The 22,289-nt window shown below is 40.5% G+C and overlaps 2 protein-coding genes and 1 long non-coding RNA gene across 6 annotated transcripts in view; 2 read left to right on the forward strand and 1 right to left on the reverse strand.

The window, feature by feature from the left end:
- The window catches only part of PEX1 (peroxisomal biogenesis factor 1), a 52,409-nt gene extending 38,698 nt beyond the window's left edge, over window positions 1–13,711 (forward strand). For both annotated transcript variants that reach the window (XM_054020464.1, XM_054020465.1), the window contains exons 20-24: window positions 429–605; window positions 4,003–4,233; window positions 10,695–10,892; window positions 11,225–11,355; window positions 13,393–13,711. In XM_054020464.1, the coding sequence (XP_053876439.1) occupies window positions 429–605; window positions 4,003–4,233; window positions 10,695–10,892; window positions 11,225–11,355; window positions 13,393–13,477 (822 nt within the window). In that variant the 3' untranslated portion in view covers window positions 13,478–13,711. The remainder of the gene's footprint in view (window positions 1–428; window positions 606–4,002; window positions 4,234–10,694; window positions 10,893–11,224; window positions 11,356–13,392) is intronic.
- LOC128832833 (uncharacterized) overlaps window positions 1–18,696 on the reverse strand; it is a 40,986-nt gene extending 22,290 nt beyond the window's left edge. For both annotated transcript variants that reach the window (XR_008444062.1, XR_008444061.1), the window contains exon 1: window positions 18,365–18,696. This is a non-coding gene — a long non-coding RNA (uncharacterized LOC128832833). The remainder of the gene's footprint in view (window positions 1–18,364) is intronic.
- Window positions 18,697–18,825: 129 nt separating this feature from the next.
- Window positions 18,826–22,289, forward strand: part of LOC128832829 (1-aminocyclopropane-1-carboxylate synthase-like protein 1) — a 36,849-nt gene continuing 33,385 nt past the window's right edge. For both annotated transcript variants that reach the window (XM_054020466.1, XM_054020467.1), the window contains exons 1-2: window positions 18,826–19,074; window positions 20,822–20,881. In XM_054020466.1, coding sequence (XP_053876441.1) covers window positions 18,928–19,074; window positions 20,822–20,881 — 207 coding nt within the window. In that variant the 5' untranslated portion in view covers window positions 18,826–18,927. The remainder of the gene's footprint in view (window positions 19,075–20,821; window positions 20,882–22,289) is intronic.

Genomic DNA, 22,289 nt, shown 5'->3' on the forward strand with positions numbered 1-22,289 from the left:
TCTGTCTGGACACTTCTCTTCTTATGTTTAGAAAGGTGAAAACTGGTAAAAAGGCAAATCCCGTTATATTTATAAAATGTGCTTGAGAGTTCACATTTAATGGTGTATTTAAAAATCTTGGATATTGATAATATAATTAGAGAATGCGCTCAGAGAATTCATGGCTCACTGGATATTTTGTTTGGCGGTATTTTTCTTAGAAAAATTAAGTGATAGTAGTAATAAGCATATGCTTGTATTTGAAAATAGATTGTGCAGTATTTTCATATATGTACTATTTTAATTATACAAGTATTCCTTCCAAAACTTACATTTCTGTAGATTAGTTTGACTTCTTGAGAAAGTGCTTGAGAGAATTACTGTCAAAGTACTGAATAGCAGTTAGAAGCAAGAAACAGATGATGTTACCTTTTTTTTTTTCTTTTTAGACTTCTCGTTTTGAAATCCTAAAAGCCCTCAGTCATTCTCTGCCTTTGGCAAATGATGTGGACTTTCAGCATTTGGCAGCAAAAACAGAGCACTTCACAGGAGCTGACCTAAAAGCTTTACTGTACAATGCCCAGTTAGAGGCAATACATGCTAGCTTGGGTTCAAGTTTACCACAAGTAAGTGCACTTAAAGTATTTAAAGTATTTCCTTAATTACTGCGTTGTGCTACAAATATATTTTAGAGAGGTTAACTTTACCCAAAATAGATTTCTGCCACTTTTGGAAAAATTATATTTAAATAAAATGTCTCCTTTTCCTATAATTTCTGTGATCTGTAAACTCTGACAGATAGTTTAAATCTTATTCTATATTTGTAGCTTATTAAAATTGTAATAATTTCCCTGTGACAAAATTAGTTTAACTTTTTAAAGTATATTTGCCATTTAGAAAAGATGTTAAATTGATTTGTTTTGGTCTGAACCCATGCATATTGAATGAGAGGAGTGACAAGATAGAACCCAGTAGCCCCTCATCTGAGTGTCTTTAGGGTCAGTGAGCATTTTCCCAACATTAGGATACTAAAAGCAGTTGACATACCTAATAATATCAGTGTGGACACCTGATAATTCTTCGTTGAGTAGTGTCCCCATGGGTGCTCCACTTCAGGTGTGCTCATGCCCCATGCATCTTTAATCGGAGTATTTTGGTAGTAGTATCTCTTTGGCCTGCGCATGCATCATATAATTCCTCATGCCCCACTCCACGGCTATATAGGGGTGCACGGGCAAGCCACTCTCCATGCCTTCTTTTCAAAGTTGCTTAGTCTAGGTACCCTTCTTTAGTTATTACATTTACATTTTATTTAATAATTTAGGGTGACTTTTGATCTCTTTCCTCATTGGGGAGGGGGACTTTCCCCTGTTAGATTCTGTTGCCTTGGGGGTAGGCCAGGCTCTCTGGGCTTCAAGTGGTGAATTTCTTGCTGGGAGAAATGCTGCGAGGCATTTTCGTTGTGTCCACCGCTTGGTTGAATCTCATATCCCCTGAGAATGCTCCATCTGCTCCATCTTTAAGGGTAGGGTAAGAAGAAATCGGGAGCTAAAACTGACTCTTAATAATGGAGAGTTCCCTCCAACAAGCCTCAGCTCCAGGCCAGGAGACCCTACCGGACATTGGCAGCTCAATGAACACAGGGCCCTGTCAACTTCAACACATTCACCTATGTCTACCCAAGGTAAATCCATAGAGAAAACCCATAGAAAATGAAGTCATTCTCCACAGAAAGAGTCCACCTCAAAAATACCTCAGTTCCCATGGATCAAGACTGCTTTGGAGATTCTCGAGGAATCTACTGGTTTTGCAGGAGCTGGAGTCTCCCTTGTTAGTCAGTACTGCAAGGTTATCGGTACTGCGACAAGCACGGTCACCAAGGTTAGACCTTTCCCTGGTGCCACTTGGCTCTCCAACACATTCAGAGTGTGTTGAGGCTCCCCCTCTTGAAGAGCAGGAATTTTCCTTTCATTCAAATAGTTTTATCCAGGATTCCCTGACACTTCAGACAAGAGATTTCCATCCTGACACTTTTGACAAGAGTGGGATTTGCACCAAAGATGGGCCTGTGTTGCCCTGCCTATTAATGAGGCCCTGTTCAATCTTGCCAAAACCATCTGTCAGACCCCTGCAACAATTCCACCAACGTGTAAACAGGACGATAAAAAATATTATGTCCCAGCTAAAGACTCTGAATTTCTGTTAACCCATCTGAAACTGATCTCCCTGGTTGTGGAGTCAGTGAACAAATATGACGGAACATCATGCGAAGGCCACACCATCTGATGAGGACCAAAAACGCCTTGATCTATTCAGCAGAAAGACCTGCTCATCCAGAACACTTCAATTTAGGACCGCGAACTGTCAAGCTCTCATGACTAAATGCAATCATTCAAATTACCACCTTTATTGAGCATCTGCCGGCTGATCAGTGTGACCCGTTTCAGGTTGCTATTAATGACAGTCAGCTGTTAGCTACAGTCCTTTTTGGACACAGCCTACATTGCCGCTCGATCCATCTCTATGGCAGTAGTCATGCATAGGGATTCCCCTCTGGATTCCTAGTTGAATACCTTCCCTTTGATGACTTCATTGAGTCCACTGGTGAATCACTGAATACCTATAAGGATTCCAGAGCCACATTGCGATCCCTTGGGATTTACACACCTACAGACAAATTTAGTAGATTCCAAACCACTCAAAGATCCTACCCTGCTTCATTCTCAGGATTGCAGAGACCATATGAACCACCCAGGAAAAAGTTGAGGGACCTGAGAAAGAGACCACCTGCTCCCTCTGCACATGCTACTGAAACACCATAATCTAAGCATCAGTTTTAATGGGCTGGTTGAAGACCCGAAACTATCCCCCCCAACACCCAGCTGTATATACACCATTGTACCCTCCTTCTACTCTTTTTGGAATCTCTCTCCCACTTTTTTTCTGCATAGGAGAGAACCACATCAGACAAATGGGTCCTGGAGGTTATAAGATTAGAGAATGCTATTTATCTTACTTCCCTCCCCTACACCCACCCCCTTCCCCGGCCCTCTTCATGGATCCGTCTCACAAGCACCTCTTAAAGCAAGAAGTGGATCTGCAAATGGACACTGGAGATGCATCTGCAGAAGTGTTTTTTTTAACCGACAAAAGCTTATGCCCAAATAAATCTGTTAGTGCCACTGGACTCCTCATTGTTTTTGTGGATACAGACTAACACGGATACCCCTCTGATACTTGGCTGTAGAACTAGTTTCTATTCTGCACAGAGGGAAGGGATTTTATTCCAGCTACTTTCTGGTCCCAAAAAAGAAAGGAGGATGGAGACCAAGTTTGGATCTAAGACTCCTAAACAACATTGTCAAGTCTCAAAAATTCAGGATGGTTTCTCTTGTAGCTATAATTCCATCATTACAACCAGGGAATTGGTTTTCAGCCTTCAACCTTCAGGTTGCTTATTTTTGTATCACAACTCACCCATCTCACAAAGATTTGAAATAGGGCAGTAAGTAGCCGCACTGTCAACATCAACTGATGGTTTCTTGAGGAAAAGGCATACACAAACCTCTTTAAAATTTAGCAGCATCTTTCCCTCTTAATAGAAACATTGACAAACACCACTAATAATGGACCAGTTACTTTCCAGCAGTCTTTCATCAGCCCGGAAGGATATGGTACAGTACAGGTTGCATTTGAAGTTCTGTTAACATCTCCATATGCTTAGTGAGTGACACAGGCCACGAAACAATGAAATAAGACATTATATTTATCTCCCAAATTATTGCTCTTCTGTCTGCTACAGAAGCAAAAAGTTCCAGCTAAATCTGAAGAATTTTCTCTGCAAAATATTTAGAAATTTCCTCACAGTGGAGGAGGGATTGCTAGAATCAGCAACCAAGCAGAAACAACCCAAATTAAATTGTTTGTTAAATATCAATTTTAAATGAAATAGCAAATTGCTGTTACGTGTGACTAAATTAAAGCCTCTGGCAATGTTCTCATTTTGTTCTTGTTTTGTCTCAGGATATCGGTTCTAGTTCAGACAGTGACCTCAGTCTCTCTTCTATGGTTTTCTTAAACCATAGCAGTGGTTCAGATGATTCAGCAGGGGATGTAGAAGGAGGGCTGGAGCAGTCTCTTATTTCCCTAGAGATGTCCGAGTTGTTTCCTGAAGATTCAAGGTCCAACATTTATCGTCTTTACTTTGGAAGCTCCTATGAATCAGAGCTAGGAAATGGAACTCCTTCAGAACTGGTAATTTGCCTCTTTTTCTATAATTGACATTTATTCTAAACTTTTTTTTAGGGGGACAATATAAAAATGTACAAATTAGGATATTTTGTGTTTGAAAACAGATACAGTGAATTTAAAAGACAGGAACAGTTACAGTGCTTTATCTCTCAAACCTTCCCAGGCCATCTTCTCTTGCCATCTCCCGAGAGGAGAGAGGAAGGCTCACTGACAAAATATGATATTGACTTCTCTGCAATTTGACAGCATCTTAGACCAAGATATTTTATAATTAAGTAAACCATGTCCTAACTAGTTCTTTTTATGTAAACTATCTGTTTTTTCCCGCAAAAAATTCTCCCAAAGTAACCGAGGCTGAATAGTACCATATTACAGAACCATTTCAGTCAGCATAGACTGCTGGAGAGCCAAGTCACAATCAAAATGCTGAGAATGCCAGCATCTGGAATGTGGCAGTTTCCAATCAGCTATTCCATCAGTGCACTACTTTTGGCCAAATGGGTTGCTTCTGTGGAGTAAGAAAATCTTAGCTGCAGTTATTGATTAGAAATTCTGGTTCTTAAGTCCATAGTTTTGTTGCCACCGCTGTTAAACAAGTCACCTAAGGAATTGATTCCTTTATTCCTTTACTTGTGCCAGACTCAGGATTTCACCATAATGGGACTTCAGCAACTATGGATGGGTAACTTATTTTGTTAATGCTGGTCCTATTGATGCCATATATCCAAGGGCTTGTTTGTTACAATTCACGTCAGACACACATGAACAGGTTCAACGTGTGTTGAAAACCAAAGAACAGAAATTGTAAAAAAAACATTGAGAATATATTTAAGAACTTATGTGATGCAGTGAACAAATGAAAATGTAAATTTCATTTTTGAAACAGGATCTTGCATCTCTATGAAATGCATGGGTTTATAAAAAAAATATTTTAAATCCTGAAAAACTTTTTTTTAGGCTAAAGCACCTCTTACTGATAAAATCATACTTTTTTTCTTATCTTCAAATTGGCTCTAGATAATAGGGTTTTTCTAAAAGTCCTATTAGAAGTCTTTGTACAGAAAATAAATATTAATCATTTTGAAGAAAGCTTGCTGATTTGAAACTGTAATAGCCTGTTGTCAGGCTGAAATCCTAACTGGCTAAACAACTTTCCTTTAAATTCCTACTAAATCATTTAATGACATTATAATTCAGGTAGCCACTTCTTCCCAACAGGTATAACTAGATTCTCAGGGTTGGCATAGTTCTTTGGCAGCTCTTTGCTTCCATTCATTCAAGGTCACATGAGGTATAATTTTAATTATGTTACCATAGAAGTAATAATATTATCTTATAACAAAGCTTGGCCAGTAATATTCAAAGCTGTATTCTCTATTTTTTATCCTCAGGGAATAAATTTTGTTCATATTTACTGAAGTCATAAAACCCCTCAAAATAACCATGTCTCTTTCAAATACAGTAGAGCAAGTATTACACTACTTGCAGTAATCCCACAAGATCTAGGTGCATCAGGGAAAATTAATATCAAGTATTTAGAAATAGCTTATAAATATAATGTCAGCTAGTCAGTAGAATAAACTGCCAGAGGCAGCTGTAGAATTACCATTACTTGAGGTATTCAAAGATAGACTTGCCACAAGGCTAAATTTGACACCTGCCTGTTAAGGGTGGTTTAGAGATAATAAATTCAATCTTGCTATGATACAGGGAATGGATTTACATGATACAATACACAAGAGGACCCTTCCAATCCAAATGCGTCTATTCCAGATTTTGGAAGAAGTTTTAACATGAGGGAGTTCAAATATTTTCCCAAAACACAAAGAAAAAAACCTTTTTTTCTTTTTTTTTTTTTTACTTTTTATTATATCAAAGTTACAGTAAGACATGAACATACTTCATTGTACATTACTTATTACTTATTCAGGATCATGTTAATATTCAGAGAACCTAGCTAAAGATTCTGGCTTCCTGGCTAAGGAGCCCTCTTCCTCTAGGTATGCTAAAAAGGGTGACCAAATTTCTAAATAACTATCCTCTTTTTGGCGCTTCTCTTGTATATGTACTTGATGCGAAACCTTTTCCATTATAAAGAGACTCCATATTTTACTATACCACAATCCCATAGAAGTCACATTTTTTCAATACCATGCAATACAAAATCTTGCTAACAATAAAAAAGAAATGAATTTGTTATTCTGTTTAAAATGTAGCTCCTTTACTGGTGCATTAAGTTAGCAGGTCAGGGTATTCCTGGGAAGCTGGCATTTTGTTATAAGATGAATTTCTTTAATAATTTCCTCCCCAAATCATCTCATTCATGGGTGCCACTGCCACATGTGCAACTGTGTCCCCCTTTCTCCGCATCTCCTCCAACTAAGTGCACCTCTAGTGTAAAAATACAATGGATCTTAACTGGAGTCAAATGCCATCTATACAGTAATTTATTTAAAAAAAATAGTTTTGAGCTACACATATTGAAAATGTATATCTTGTTTCTCATACAGAGACCCACTCATCTAGATGAATTTTTGTCCAAATTCCTCTCCCATCTTTTCTTTTCTCTGTTTTAAATATTGTGATCATTCTGTCTTTGATTTACCTTAATCTCTTTAATTGCAATATTACGTTCCATATAAGTTTATTTGGTTTGACCTTTGATTTTTTCACTTTGTAGTGCCTATTGTTTTAGTCCAGGGATCGGCAACCTTTGGCATGCGGTCCGCCAGGGTAAGCACCCTGGTGGGCCAGGCCAGTTTGTTTACCTGCCGCGTCCGCAGGTTTGGCCGATCGCAGCTCCCACTGGCCGCGGTTCGCCGCTCCAGGCCAATGAGGGATGCGGCGCGAGCCGAGTGATGTGCTGGCCACCGCTTCCCGCCGCCCCCATTGGCCTGGAGCAGTGAATGCCACAACAATACATATACAATTGCATTTTTAACACAATGTATTCCAAAGATATTAACCATCATTCAATAAGGTTTAACTTAATTCAATAAAGTTTAGGATATTACAGTCTCTCACAACATCGTATTAAATTTGTTATCAAAGTTTAAATCCTGGTGGATGGGTATCCAAAGTATTAATATCAAGAAAAGTTCAAATCTTATGTATGGAATTTTTATTATTCCCAGTGGTCTTCCAGGTATCAGAATCTACTTTAGCCAGCCTTTTTTGCACCTAGAATTCAGACTGGATTCTCAGGCAATCCCTCATGTCATTTATTCTTAAAGTAGAACTTAGCTCAATTCTACATTACCGCTACGTTATTCCTGGGGAGCTGCAAACAAAATTATTTTCTTTGAGATAAGATATTGGGACAAATGTCTTCATCCAGGACCATTGTTACTGCAGCTCTACAGTTTCAGCTAGTTTGGTGCATCGTGTGTTCATCTCCTCTCTGGTGTTTTTTATATTTACTTATATTAGAATGTAAAGTCTTTGGATAAGGGACTATATTTTTGCATAAATCTGCAAACAGTATACACACTTATAATGCTATATATTAATTGTGCCTGGCATTCTTCAGTAACCGTGACTAAGACTATATCTTTATCACAAACTTTTTTTTAAACACAAAAACACTAATTTAAGGTTTTATTAGCAACAAGTAATGATCTTGTAACTTTCTGAGTAAAACTCCTATAAGTTTTTTTTTTTTTTTTTTTTTTTTTTATAAACTTGGCTCTATATGTAACTGGATAACCTGATTTTTTTTAAACAATTATCATTAAGCAGCTTAAAATATTTTAAATTACGAAATAAAGTGCTCGGTTGACTTTGCTCTTCTTTAAAACAAAATAAATGTGTGCCCCCCCCACCAACCTTAACCATGTCTTAACCATGAGATGACAGAATGCTATTAAAGATATAGGGATTAATCTCCGATGATCACTTTTGAACCCAGATTTCCATTGCACTAGGAAAATGTACTGCTGCTGTTTATTACCAGGCTGGAATTTTTTTTTCTCCTTTAACAGAACTCCAACAAGTTTGTCAAGCTACTGTAACATGTTTCACTCTTCCACTCTTGTCCCTAAAAGAAAGCTGTATATTCATAATGTTTCCATGTTAAAACATGGATGAATGTTCAAAATATTTTAATATGTCAAATATCATCTACATTAATAACAGTTTTTAAAGCACAATGGCTAGTAATGCAGTCAGTATCTTACAGGAGGCAATTTCAAAGGCAGTTCTCTGTGTAGGGAAATTGATTTTGTTCTGCATTTCTAACACAGTAAATTGAAATGCATTTAGGTTTTGATTCAGTTCAGTAAAGTCAACAAGAGTCTTGATTGGATTCAGTGGTTGTTGGATCAGAACATTAGAGATTAAGGCCCCAATTCAACAATGTACATAGGTATATGAATAACTTTAAGGATATCAGAAGTCAGTGGAACTAGTCATATGCTTAAAGTTATGCATGTGCTTAAGTACTTCTCTGAATCAGACCCTACAGGATTGTCAGAGACTACATGCTGGGAGAATTTCTTTAACAGCTTGGCAGACATTCCAACAAAGACAATCTCTAAGTAGCACGTCTGGTAGTCCCTGTCAATACTGTGGTTAAAACTATGCTTAAATATGATTTTTCTAGTGCAGTTCTAGCATGTTTGGATATATGGGGATTGTTGATGTGTAGGTAGAAGACAGATGTTGATATAACATCAGAGTTAGGTTGTGTAACCTATGAACTTCATAGTTTTCCATAATTGTACTTTAAACTTTAACATTAATGTAGACTCACCTGTCTTTCAGATGTTATTTTTGTAATAACTGCAGTGTTCTGATCAAGCTCTTGTATTAAAAAGTTGATATGTGTATTCAGACCCTTAATTTTATCTTAATAAAGAATTTTGTCTGAGAAATTCCTTTAGTTTTATGATGAAGTATCATGGTAAACATCGATAGCCCTCCAATGCAGACACCTTTATTCTCCAGTAACTGTATAAATTAGATTGGGGTAAAATTTTCAAAAGTGCCTAAATGAGTAACTTAGGCACCTATGTCCCATTTTCAAAAATGATTTAAGGGGTGATTTTTAGAGGCACAAATGGCAGTTAGGTGACCTTCAAGGAGTTTTTCAAGAGACTTAGGAGTGTAAATGCTTAAGTCACTTTTGAAAATTGGACTTAGGAACCTAAGTCCCTGAGGTGCTTTTGAAATATATCATAGACGACAGTTGTATTAACATACCTTTGATACTTCAGAGTTCTTGAACTTCCTAATATGCTTCAACTTTGGGCTTTGGAATTATATAAATTTTCTAAAGTCTGCAGAGAACTCACAGATTGCTGATGTTTAAATTATCAGAGTGAATAGTTTCAAAACTTACTATGTAAACTTTCTCAGAATTCAAAGCCCCTAGTTCTTCCTACTGTTGGGATGTGCCAACCAGTACAGCTTGGACACACCATCCAAGTTGTACTGCTGTTGCATCCCTAAGAGTCTGAATATTCAGAGACCACCTCAGAGAATTCTGGTTACAAATAAGTAACCTTCATTTCTTCTTCAAGTGTACTCTGTGTATTCACACTCTTGAAGTGCACCAGCTGGTGCAGTTTGGCCTCAAAGAACTCAGAGTACAAGTAAATAACCTTCATTTTTCATTCATAACTAAAACCAATTTGGACTTATTAGACCAAACTGTTTTTGAAATAGGGCATTCCCAAAAAGTTAGATTTTTCTAAAAGTGAAATACCTTATTCAAAGTTTTGTATGTTGTTTGAGCCAATGTGTTGGTGCAATGGTGCCCTCTCTGGCCAGCGGGGCATTGGCACTTGAACTCATTTAGCCTGGTGGGCTGTTAGTCTATTACTGGTGCCCAGGGATCTGAAGACCCTCCCCACTCTTAAGTCCATCAGGGGGTTGGTGGGGAAATCCATGCCCACCCACTCCACGGGTTCCAGCTCAGGGTCCTCAAGCTAGATAAGCTGGATCAGGATTCGTTGTCTCCAGCTATGCCCTGAGCTCCTCCCTACTTCCCCCGGGTTTCTGCAGACTCTTCGACCTGCTGTTCTGGCTGTCTCCTTCCAGGGTGTTGTCCCTGAGTGTCTCTTCAGCAGCTTGCTGGCAGGAGTTCCCTCCTCCAGGCCTTCTTACTCTTCTGATGGCTGCCCCGCCCTGCCCCTTTGCTTCCCAGTCCTTTTATCCTCCCAGCTATGTTGAGACAGCTAAGGAGCAATGACCAGCAGTGCCTGTGTTAACCTTTCGGTTGCTGGGCCAGCATGGGGTACATATACCCCTTGACAATGTCCAAAATAGCTTGTCTGGTTAGCCAGAAGCTTTTGTGCTGGGATGTCAGTATAAATGACACATTTTAGAAAAAAAGGATTTTTATTGGTGAAGAGAGAAAGCTTAGGTACACAACTGTGGTTAAATGGAACGAGTATTAAAATCTTAACTATGGAGTTGCTGTTTTGGATTAATAGTAACTTAGTGTTTTTCCCCCGTCACTCTAGAGCTCTCAGTGTTTGTCTGGACCAAACTCCATAACCCATGATTTAACTGGCATTACTTTGAGAGATATAGTATCGTCGCAACCCTCCATGCTCAGAACCGCCTCACAAGAAGGTTTCCAAGAACTTAATCAAGAACAAATAGAGCAACTCAGGGCTGAAATCAATGCAATCAAGGCCAACTACAGGAGCAAGAATGGAGTACGGCAGTTTTTTCATATTATTCAATCCTAACATGTTTCGATTAGTTTTCACTCCTTGTCTGTATTTTTTCCTGTTTATAAATTATTTCTGCAGTAATATTAAACTGAAACAGAGTAAAGCTAATGTGTAAAGGTCGAAGACATAGTCTGACAAAATATGCCAGCAAGTTGACTGCTTCATATAGCTACATTATTCCTGTGTTTTTAATGTCTAGAGATAAGCTTAGTACTGTGTGTGTAGTACACTTGAGATAAAATATACTTTAGAATAATACTGACAAATGTTGGAAAAGATCCCAAAGTTATTACTATTTATTTTCTGTTTTCAAGGAGGATGTTGCCCCTAGCCAATCAGGATTAACCAGGAACACTTTAATTATTAGTCAGTCCCACTTAATGGCTGCACTTGAGGACACAAGACCATCTGTAAGTCAAGATGACTGGAAGAATTTTGTTGAACTGTAAGTAGTAAATTATGTTACTAAATTTGTTTAAATTTCATGCATGAACATTACATTTAGTTCAATCTTTCAAGAGTTGTTTAATATCAGTGTTTTGCAAAATAACTGAATTATATTATAAATTATATAATCCCCACAGCAAAGTTCATCTTTTCAGCACTTCTGAACTATTAAACATTAATAAAATTAAATATGCATAAGGGAAGCACAATTCACCAGTGTGTTGGTTTGAACATTTGCATTATCTTCTCTGTTGTTTCTCCTTGTAGTTATTTTGATTGCATATAGATATTAACTTGCTTAGATTTAGCTATCCCATTATTTAGACTACTTTATCTTATGGTTGATAGCAATGATGCATGCTAGTGGCTCATTCTTACTTCAGCTACATAATTGTCTACCCACTAGTGCTAAAGGAAGTTACCTATTTGCCTGAAGGGGAAAAATGACCCTTAGAAAATCAAGGCAATTATGCACCTGATCCAAAGACCACTGAAGATGGAAACAATCCCATTTTTATCAATGGGCTTTCGGTCAGACTCAATTTCTACTGCAAGTACTATCTACAGTAGCAACAAGAATAATTAAAAAATATTCAATTAATTTAATCTATCTTTTTCATATGAATAGAACACGCTTCAGTATATTGCGGACTCTCCATGTTATAACTCAGTTTTCTCAATTAGATTCCAAGTTACAACTACATTATGTATAACTATATTGCTTTCTATAGCACCAAGAGATTCTTGGATCCCTGAGATGGCGTGTTACATGAGCAAAGTGTTAAATTTCTTTGCTCATGAAAGTATAAAATATTCACATGTTTAGTTGTATTCATATTTTTGTTTGCAAAGTAAAATCATAAATAATTTAACATGCAATTAAATGCTAATGTTTCAGAATACACAAGTAATATTTTAAATATTTTAGGCCCATCCTGCATCTATACCAGACAAACAGTGGTTTCAGCTGCTTGTTTCAGCAATAAGTCAGGTGTTTTGGTTTGGGGGGGTGGTATTTTTGTCTCTAAATTTTTTGTTCTTTTGAGTTTAATAACTTCTTAAAAATGAGAAAAAAAATAGAGAAAGGGAGCAGTTAATCTGAGGCAAAAGTTCGATAACAATTTTTAATGTTTTAATCTGCATTTACCATATTCCCATCCATTGACATGGATATCATTGCTAAGTTAGACCTAATTTCATAGTGACCTGAGAAAGCTGAAGCTCGGAGGGGGGAGTTTTTTGTTTTGTTTTGGGTCTGGTTGAGGTGGTGTTAAATTCAGACCTTTTTGGTGGGCTGCCCTAGCACTGTACTTTGATCCCTGAGTTGATTATCTCTTAGAGAATAGGCCATGGCTACACTTGGGAATTCACAGCGCTGCCGTGGCAGCATTGTGAAGCGCGAGTGTAGTCGCGTGTACTCTCCGAGGGGAGTAGCTTGCAGTGCTGCGAGCGAGCGTGCAGCGCTGCAGGTGGCAAGCGCTGATTACACTGGCGCTTTACAGCGCTGCACTTGCTCCGCTCGGGTGGGGGCGTTTTCATACCCCTGAGCGCAGCAAGTTGCAGCGCTGTACAGCACCAGTGTAGCCAGGGCCAGAGTGTCACTGCTTTTCAGAGCTTGGGAGTATAAGAATTTCCTCTCACAATCTGCTGGGAACTTCACATGGATTTGGAATTACAGTAAATGAAATCTGTTGCTCTAGCTAAGGATTCTGTGTAACATACATTTTGTTCTATTAATCTTATATATCTGCAGTGTTGCTAATAAGGAGTAAGAATGTCCCATCCTGCAGCAAACATTTATTGGAAGGGTCTTTATAGGTATAAATCTTTCATTAATATGAATCTATGACCACTCATAGTTTGTTCCTAACATTGTGTAAAGAGGGTATTCTCTAATATGTACAACTCTTGCGTTATTCATACAATCACACACAACTGGTTTGGTCTTCATTGGCATTGATGTGTAACTAATGAGGATTTTGAAAAGAATGATGGCATCTTATACTAATATGCTATTACTTATTCTTGTTTCTAGCTATGAGAATTTTCAGCATCCCAAGAAGAGGAAAGGGCAGAATGGAGCAACTTTCAGACCAGGACAAAAAGTGACTTTAGCATAATAATTTTTAATGTGATTGTAATCACTAAATTGTAGCTTTAAATGTTAGATGTTTAAATTATAAGATCAGAATAAGATTTATATTCATATGGGTTTATTATTGCAGTGACTGAATGACAGGCTTCTTTGAAATTAATTTTAAGGATTGTAAAATTATTTGACATTTTATTTTGCAAAAATATGTCTTCCTACAAATTGGTATTAAACATTTTGAGACAACATTGGTTACAATGTATCTAATTGCTTATCTGCCAATGAAGTCCAGGTTTTGAACTTATCGTGCAGTTTTTGGAAGGAATTGATGGTTTTATCAAGCTTTCTTCTTTCTCACAACAAATATAGGTTGTTTTCTTCACAGCTGTTCTACAGTTATATTTCTATAGTTGTAATGAAAACCAAATGGCATCCTAAGGTAGATTTACCAAAATTCTGTGTTCAGGAGAAGCATGGTATTCATACAACTTATATGGATAAATTTTAATAACTAACAACACTGGAAATATACAAATATATTGAGCTATGTATGTTATGGTCTTTATAAGTCTAAAGGGGAAACATTCTGCATGTTTATTGGTAGGTAAGTAGTCTAATATATTCTTTCAGATCAGCTACAGATGAATAGAATTAAAAACAAACCAAAATCTAAGCTTACCTTCTAAAGTAAGAAAATAGAGACAGGATAGATTTATTTTCAAAAAAGGGAAAAGATGTTTTCATTTTCCAACTAAATCATCTGAGAAAGCATTGAAATTTAAGTCTGAAGGGATGACCAAGTGGAGAACTAGGATATTGATAAGCATCAGAACATAGTAAATTGTCAGTAAAATACTCTGTGGAGTCACCTTCATAGTCAGAGTATGTGTGGTTTTTTTAAATAGCATATTGTATTTCAGTGTCAAAAATTGTACTGACAATCTTAAAATGAAAGCAAGTCTCCATCAGGCTCCACACTGAGATCCCCGTTTACTCTGCAGAATGAAAGTAGGATTACGTACCATGGCTTGCAAAACTTTCATGAAAACTTAACAGTACATACTCCTCTACTTCCTCCTCACTCTTTTCAATGAGGAAGTTAATACATATAATAATGGTATTTTACTACTTCTCTATCCTCTTCCCCCCCCTCCAAAAAAAAAAATTCTCTGAGCAAGAGAGTAAGTAGACTGTTACAGATGTGCTGTACTAACTGATGTAAAGATGGTAGAACCTTGATTGGGGCTGTGGGTAATACTTCTCAGCCAGAGGTCACTATTAGCAATTAGCGGATATGAGATAATCTCTTCTTCACTAATCCTTCAATAATAACTAAAAACTAACAGATGGAATGGCGCATATCTACAGAATGTTTTATTCAGGTGTATGATTATGGTGTACAGGGGATATAAGAAACCCTTAGCCAGCCTGGGGAGAATTCCTCTGGTTCAGGACTGCATACCAGTCATAGGTAAAGCTAAGATTTAGTCACAAGTATTTTTAGTAGAAGTCATGGACAGGTCACAGGTAGTAAACAAAAAGTCAGGGCCCCTGACCTGTCTATGACTTTTACTAAAAATACCCCTAACTAAATCTTAGGTGCTGGGGAGGGGGCGCTCCCAGGTATGCTTCTGCTCTGGAGGGGTGCTCTGAGGACGCTGCTGCTTCTGGGGGGGCACTCTGGGCCCCGCCACTGTTGGGCAGGGCCCCACTGCAGCTGCTCTGGGTGGGGGGGCGGCCTGAGGCCCCGCCACTGTTACTCTCAGACTGCTGCTGCTCCTGGACTACTACTACAGGGCAGAGCCCAGGACCAGCTGCCTGGGGCTGCCCGAGCAGCGGCCGGTTCGGCTGGCTCCGGGCCGACCCGGCTGCTCAGGCGACCATGGAGTCAGCCGCACCGGCTGCTGCAGAAATCACAGAGGTCCTGGAAAGTCACAGAATCTGCAACTTCCATGACCTCTTTGAAAGACTTAGTCATAGGCTGCCCTGTGCAAGCCTTCTCACAAGACCCAGCATATGAGGTATGCCAGGAATAAAGGGGGATAGGAGGGAAGCATAAACTGCTATGAAGATTCTCAGCTGCTGTTGGTTGTGAAACTACCCACAGGCACCCCAAGAATGAGCCCATATTTTTTAAAGCATCTCTTAGCTGCTCTATTTTTCTCCAGGAGCCACACCAGATTTGTTCATGTTCCCCCTATAGAAATAAAATGGTGAACAAGGATGCCAGTTAGTGACAGGTGGGATGGTAGTGTTTGTGATGTGTTCATTGGAACTAGTCTGAGATCACGACACTAATTTCAAGTAGGCCACCAAAAGTCACTGGATAATAATGACATAATTAATCTATATTTGAACCACTGAGCTAAAGATGAAAGGGTCTGTGCCTCAATACTAATCCCTTATGTCACCCTGTGCCCCTAATGTGATATATAAAGCCGTGAAGTCAGTTTTTTTCTGGGTGCTTATTATAAACTGTGTAAAAGTTGACTGTAAAAGTTAGGTTATCTTTTTAATCCTCTATCATCTGTCTTGTCAGCTGCAACTGAAATGTTCTCAATTGCCAGCCATTCTTTCTTAGTAGTTGATGGGTATCTAAAAAAAACAAGAGCTAAATATAGACAAGGTTACATAAGTGCAAGGGATTTTGTTTTGTTTTGCTTCCTGGAAGCAAAACAATAGTTAGGGAAGTGGTGTTTTGAAAGTCCAATGCAATTATGTCAACACAAGACTTCCAATATGATCCCCCCAAAAAGAGAGCCATCAAACTAAATCCTTCATAGAATTCTTTGCCGGAGTAACACTCTGACTTAAGGAGAGTGGATTCTGGGAGTGGTTTAGAATCTAATTTATTTCTTTTACAGAATATTGATGATCTCAGCAGTAAGGGAATCTGTCAGTCATTCAGCCAAGGACTGTGTGGCCTTGATCTGTATTTTAAAAAATCATTTTTCATATATAAAAGCTTGTGTGAGAGGTCAATTTTCAGTGGGTCATTGCAGAATACCTCTTTTGTTACACATGTAGCTAAACCAATAAGTACCAGTCTCCTCAAAAATTTGCAACGAACAATAGGTAAAATACAGGTCTTGTCCCTGTCTGCAGTATAGTTCCAATGTGACTTTCTCCCCCATGTTCACTCTGCATTGGTCAAGAAACCTTAGTTGATTTTCAATGGATTCGAGCTATTTGTGTTTTTAAATTCTACTCTGTTTTTGGAGGTTAATCAAAGACAGACAGCACTGTTATGTGTAAGAGATCCATCCCGTGCTGTTGTTATCTAATAGCAGCTGATCCCACACTCCAGTTATATAACATTTCCAAGGAACTTCTAGGAAGTCACAGTAGCCTCCAAGTACTATGTAAAAAATATGTAACTAATACAGCATGACCTTGTTTGGATAGTATAGAGTTACAACAAGCCTCTTTGATGCACAAGCCTATTAGCTGCCAACAGCTCAGAAAAGTTACTCTTAGATAACTGCAGGGACAGAATTTCTCTGACACCCATTTGGATAGCAGTCAAAAAACACGCCCGTATTCTAACGTTAACAGAAGAAAATTTCCTTAGCAAAAAACAGAGGTAATTTTTAAAAAACAAACAGAAGTAGTTTAAACCAGATTGAAAGTCTGTCTTCCATCCTGTGGCCTCACAGAATTACTCGTCTAAATGCAGCAGCGTGCACCCCTAAGTGACCTTAGCTCTGCATGATACTCCATGCAGCACTGCCTGTGATCAACACTCCAAGCTTGCCTTGTGACATGTATGCTATATGCAGACCAGAGAAACAAGCACAAATCAAAGACAGTGCGGCAAGGCAGCCCCACTGGCACTGGAGAAGCAACAGCAGCAGCCCCTTCAGTACCAACGTTTACAACAGAACACATTGCTGGACATTTTAATTTAAAACCAACATCTTGTGACCCTCTAATGTACATGAACCCTTGGGAAATTATTCCTATCTATGCCTTGTTGAATCCTGGTAAACCCTCCTTGTAACTTCCATCACATTAAATTTTTCTCCTGGGCATGACAGTGTGACGTTCCTCACATATCCATCCTCCCAATGCACACTGACAGACTCACAGAGATACCTGTACCTACCTCCAAATTAATTCTGGAAAAGCAGGGGTTAATGTAGCTTAATAAATAAATACGTATCCTGTTTTCTGATACATGGGGCTCAGCAGATATGAAGGTAAAATCTCTGTATTGACAAGTGACACTCCACATTTTAAGCCACTCATCTGTTCTGGAGGTACAGAGCTCTTTTTCTAAGACCAGTAATAAGGATGATACTCAATCCAAGGTTAAAGTATTGATTAAAAAAAAAGAACATTATGTTGTGGTCTATCCAGATCCTAGGGTTTTCTTCTCCATGTCAAAAATACCATTGTCTCAGCCCTATATTAGGTAAGATGCAGTCAGAACAGTCTGCTCTGCACTTAGTATGCTTTACATAACCAACGCAGAATTCAAATATTAACACAGGCATGGTTTTTGAAGTTAGACACCCTAATTCTCACAGCTGTCTGAAATAAGTTAGAGAATTTTTCACTTGACCACAGCTCAAAGAGTACTCCCATTGTGCAGAAGAGGAAAGCAAAATAGAGATTAAGTGACTTCACCTATTTTGATTTTGCTAAAACTGGACCAAAATAGGACACTTACTCCATAACAAAATGTGTGAATTAAAACAGATTTAGTTATTTCCGTACAAGTTTGGGTGTAGCCGAACCTTTGTGCAGGAAGCTCTGTCCTTCCTGTTTGCTGCATCAGGTCTGAAATGAGAATCTCTGTGACGCTGGGCTAACGTCTCCCTAGCTGCACTGTAAGGCGGAAAGCACATTTCCTGTCACTGTGAAATACTGATAATGCTGCGTTCCAAAGCCTGTATTTAATCTCCTAACATACCAGATCAAAACCAACCCCGGGCGTTTTGACACAATGCCATCTGGGCTTGACACACGTACGGGACCAGCTCAGGACGCGGCGATCTCCCAGGGCCCGCCAGAGGAGAGGGACTGTGCGGGGGGAAAGAGGGGGTGTCAGCGGCTTCTGCGGCCCTGCGTGTCCCGGCTCCCGGGCGGCGCGGCAGAGCCCCAGGGACGGGACCTGACCCCCGGCGATGCGCAGCGTCCGCTCGGCTAGCGCACGGCCGGGCCGCGGGAGAGCCCCCGGGGGCTCAGGCCGCGCAGCGCCAAGGGCGCTCTGGCCTGGGGCGGGGATGCAGGGCCCTGCGGTTTCCGGAAAGCCGAAGTCTGGGCAGGAAACTGCGAGGGGCGGTCCTCACCTCAGGGCACGCCGGGCCGGCGCACCAAGCTGAGGACGGGGGTGGCTCCAGTTGACGGGGCGGCTTGTCCCTCTCAGCATCCCGGTCTGGAAGACGCCACCTCCACGCTCCCTGCGTCCGCCGCCTCTGTCCCCGACTCCTTCATCCTTTGTCTTCACTCCGGAAGGGCCGCGGCGGGCGCAGGATGAGCAGCGGCGGCGCAGGCAGCAATGGCCGGGTGGCGGCTCTCTCCGCCCGGGGCTCCCGCATCGCCGGCGGCGCCCGGGGCCTGCTGGACAAAGGCTTCGACTTGTACATCGCGGACCCCTTCGACCGGGACCGCAACCCGCGGGTGAGGGGAGCCGGCAGGGCAGAGCCGGGGGGCGAGGAGTCCCGCAGGTTTGGGGGCGTCAGTCCCTCCGAGCAGCAGGCCGGGGGGAGGGCGAAGGGGCCCGCGCCACGGGGATGGGCGCTGCGGAATGCCCTGGAGCAGGTGCCGGGGCGGGTGTCGGCAGGCGGGCGGGGGTTGGGGAGCAGGTAGAGGACGAGCCATTCATGGGAGCTGCCCCCATCGCCCTGATATCAGAGCCTCGCACGGGAATTAATGCCCCCCCCCCCCGCGAGGTACCGGTTCCCTTATCCCCCCTTGCCCACACTGGGAACCGAGGCACCCCGGGTATGTTCAGCCCGCAGGGGGAGATGGAGTGACTTGCCCAGACAGCAGGGCACTGAACTGGGGGCTCGAGTCCAGCACCCCAACCGCTGGAGCCTCCTCCCTGTCCCCCTGTGGTGGTTGAGCGGGGCGGGGAGGTGGGGTGCGGGCAGTGCTTAGTTTGTGCCGGGCTCAGCCCTGGAACCGCTAGGCTTGGCAGTTCATAGTCCCGGCGCCTCTGGGCTTGCTGTGTCAGTTATGAAAGAAAAAAAATGTCTTGAGCCCCGGCACCTCTTTCATTACAAATGAAGCAGTGTGTGTGTAAGGTTCCTCGAGATTCCTACGCAGGACTTTAAAACAACCCTCTGTAAACTGGGCTACTGCAGGGTGACTAAGGAGTAAAGACGCAAGGCGGGAGGGGAAGAGTGAGACGCATTGTTGTTGCTGATCCCTGTAGAGGATGGTGCTGCTGAGCCAGTCTGGGTAAGGTGGTTCAAGCTGGTTTGTGCCAGTAATACTATGATGACGTTATTCCCTGATCCGAAATCACCCTAACAAGGAGGTGCTGGTGCTGCTGCCTCTCTATTTGCATAGTGTCTGACGAACATGAGCATGTCTGCTGTACGTTGCATAATGAGACCACTTCCCTGCCCCGGCAACCAATGTTATGTATTGTTTGATGTTATATTCCTACAGGAATAGGAATAATCCGTGTTCTATACTGTGAGAGCATTCATTTGCCAGAGCACAATTGGATGCAAGCAAACAATTCCAACTCCTTTGATCCCATTTCCAGAGGCTAGTGGTTTTTCTGATGCAAACAAGGTTTCTTGTTGTCCAGACCAGAGTGAAGTGTGTCGGGCCTTTGGCACAGTTGTCAGCCCCAATTGATCAAAAACAGGATGTTAACTTAAAAATCACGAGAGCTTAAAAAATAACATTTAAGGTTCCCTTTATTTGCCTCCTAGTTTTTGAGCCTTTAGGAGTAACATTTTCAAGCTTTTCTCCACAACTAGGAGGACTAGAAACTTAGTTTAATTTTAAATGAAACTGAGATTCTCACATCATCACCTGGCTTCAGGAGATGAGGCTTTAAGAAAAGCACCAAATACCCCAAGGCTTATGATTAGGGTGACCAGACAGCAAATGTGAAAAATCAGGACAGGGGTGGGGGGTAATAGGAATCTATATAAGAAAAAGACCCCAAAATCAGGACTGTCCCTATAAAATCAGGACATCTGGTCACCCTACTTATGATAAAATAGCCTGTCACAGTTATTCTCAACTCTGGCAATCTTTCATACTGGCCTCTGGCTAACAGGTTTGGGCTACTGAATTGGAGATATGGTAGTAAATGTTCCAGGCCCTTCTTATAAAGACAAAGGGAATCCAAACTGGATTATTTTTAGATGGCCTCAATTGTTTAATATCTGTAATTTTCTTTCAGGGCATTTTGAATTTGGGAACAAGTGAGAACAAACTTTGCTATGATTTAATACAGGAAAGAGTAAGTGAATAATTTGGAATGATGGATTTTGACCTATAGAATGGTATTGCAGCTGTCAGTTGAATTTTAATAATGGTGAGGTGTTTTACCGATGAATAATTTAGAACAGAATAAATAATGCCTTTAATTGTCTCTAGTGAATTGATAGCGTTATGACAAAAAACTTTTTTAAACAACCATGCTTTATACTTAATATTTGTATATCAGTCAGATACACTTAGCAAAGTAATATAACAATGAAAAGTGTGGCTCTGGCTGAGAGCCAAAACCATTTTCTTTGAAATTTGCCTAAGCAACATCACTCAGATTTTTAAAAAATGTTCAATCCAAAGTGTTCTTTATGTTTAGATAGAAATAATTTAAAGTACTCTTCTCATTTAATAAAAAAAAATTATTTGGAGATTATTTTTTTCTTATGAGAGAAATTACCAAGTACTCTATCATATTGTTTGATTCTCTCCTGGTGGAGCCAAAACTCTTACCTAGAATGGAAAGCATTCTTTATGTTGGAATTATGCATTGATTTTAAGCAAAACTATTTTAAAAAAGTGAGTAATTTTTGTATACCAGTCCAGATGTCAGGCTGCAGTGCTGCACAAAGACAATTTCTATTATCTGAAAAATGATAATATAAAAATGGCACCTTTTTAAGTGAGAAAGTAATTTTTAAAGCTGTGGAAGAATAAACTAGATTTTATTTTGGGTCACACAGCAGCAAAATTAATTTCCAATTGTAGGGCCAGCTTGTGCTTTCATTTAGACTTGTTCACCCCTACTAAAAGTCACTGAAATTGCACGGATGCAGTTTGTTCTGCAGAATCTTTATTACTGATGTCAGTGCTTGATTTGTAGATCTCAAGGTGAGTTGGCATGCCTGACAATTTGGAAGAGGAAATGTTTTTTTAATAACGTGAGATCTGTGCAAATTTTAGCTGGAAGTAGTTAGCCCAGTAAATATGGAACTGCACATTGTCTTTATTAGTCACTTTCAGACTAGATCCACATTTTAAAATAAAAAATCTAACCCAGTTGCTTCGGCTATTTCTTAACTGTACCAGGTAAAATTATTAGTTCCTTCCCAACCAACTGAGAAGCTAAGTTCCCTATAAGCTGCGTGGCTGCGCAGCAGCCTATTTAGCACCGCGCAGGTGCTCAGGGAACCAGCCCAGCCGACTGGCCGAGCGAGGGGCGCACCATAGGCTCCAACTTCCCCTCTAGCTGGCGGGGGGTGCTCGACTCTGCTCAAGCCCCGCCCCCACTCCATCCCTTCCCCCAAGTCCCCACCCACCCTGACTCTTCCCGCTCCGCCCCCATCCCGCCTCCTCCCCCAAGCATGCCCCATCCCCGCTCCTCGCTCCCGGAGCTTCCTACATGCAGCAAAACCGCTGTTCGCAGCGGGCGGGAGGCA

This window comes from Malaclemys terrapin, chromosome 2 (assembly GCF_027887155.1).
Source record: "Malaclemys terrapin pileata isolate rMalTer1 chromosome 2, rMalTer1.hap1, whole genome shotgun sequence".
NCBI classification, from domain to species: domain Eukaryota; kingdom Metazoa; phylum Chordata; order Testudines; family Emydidae; genus Malaclemys; species Malaclemys terrapin.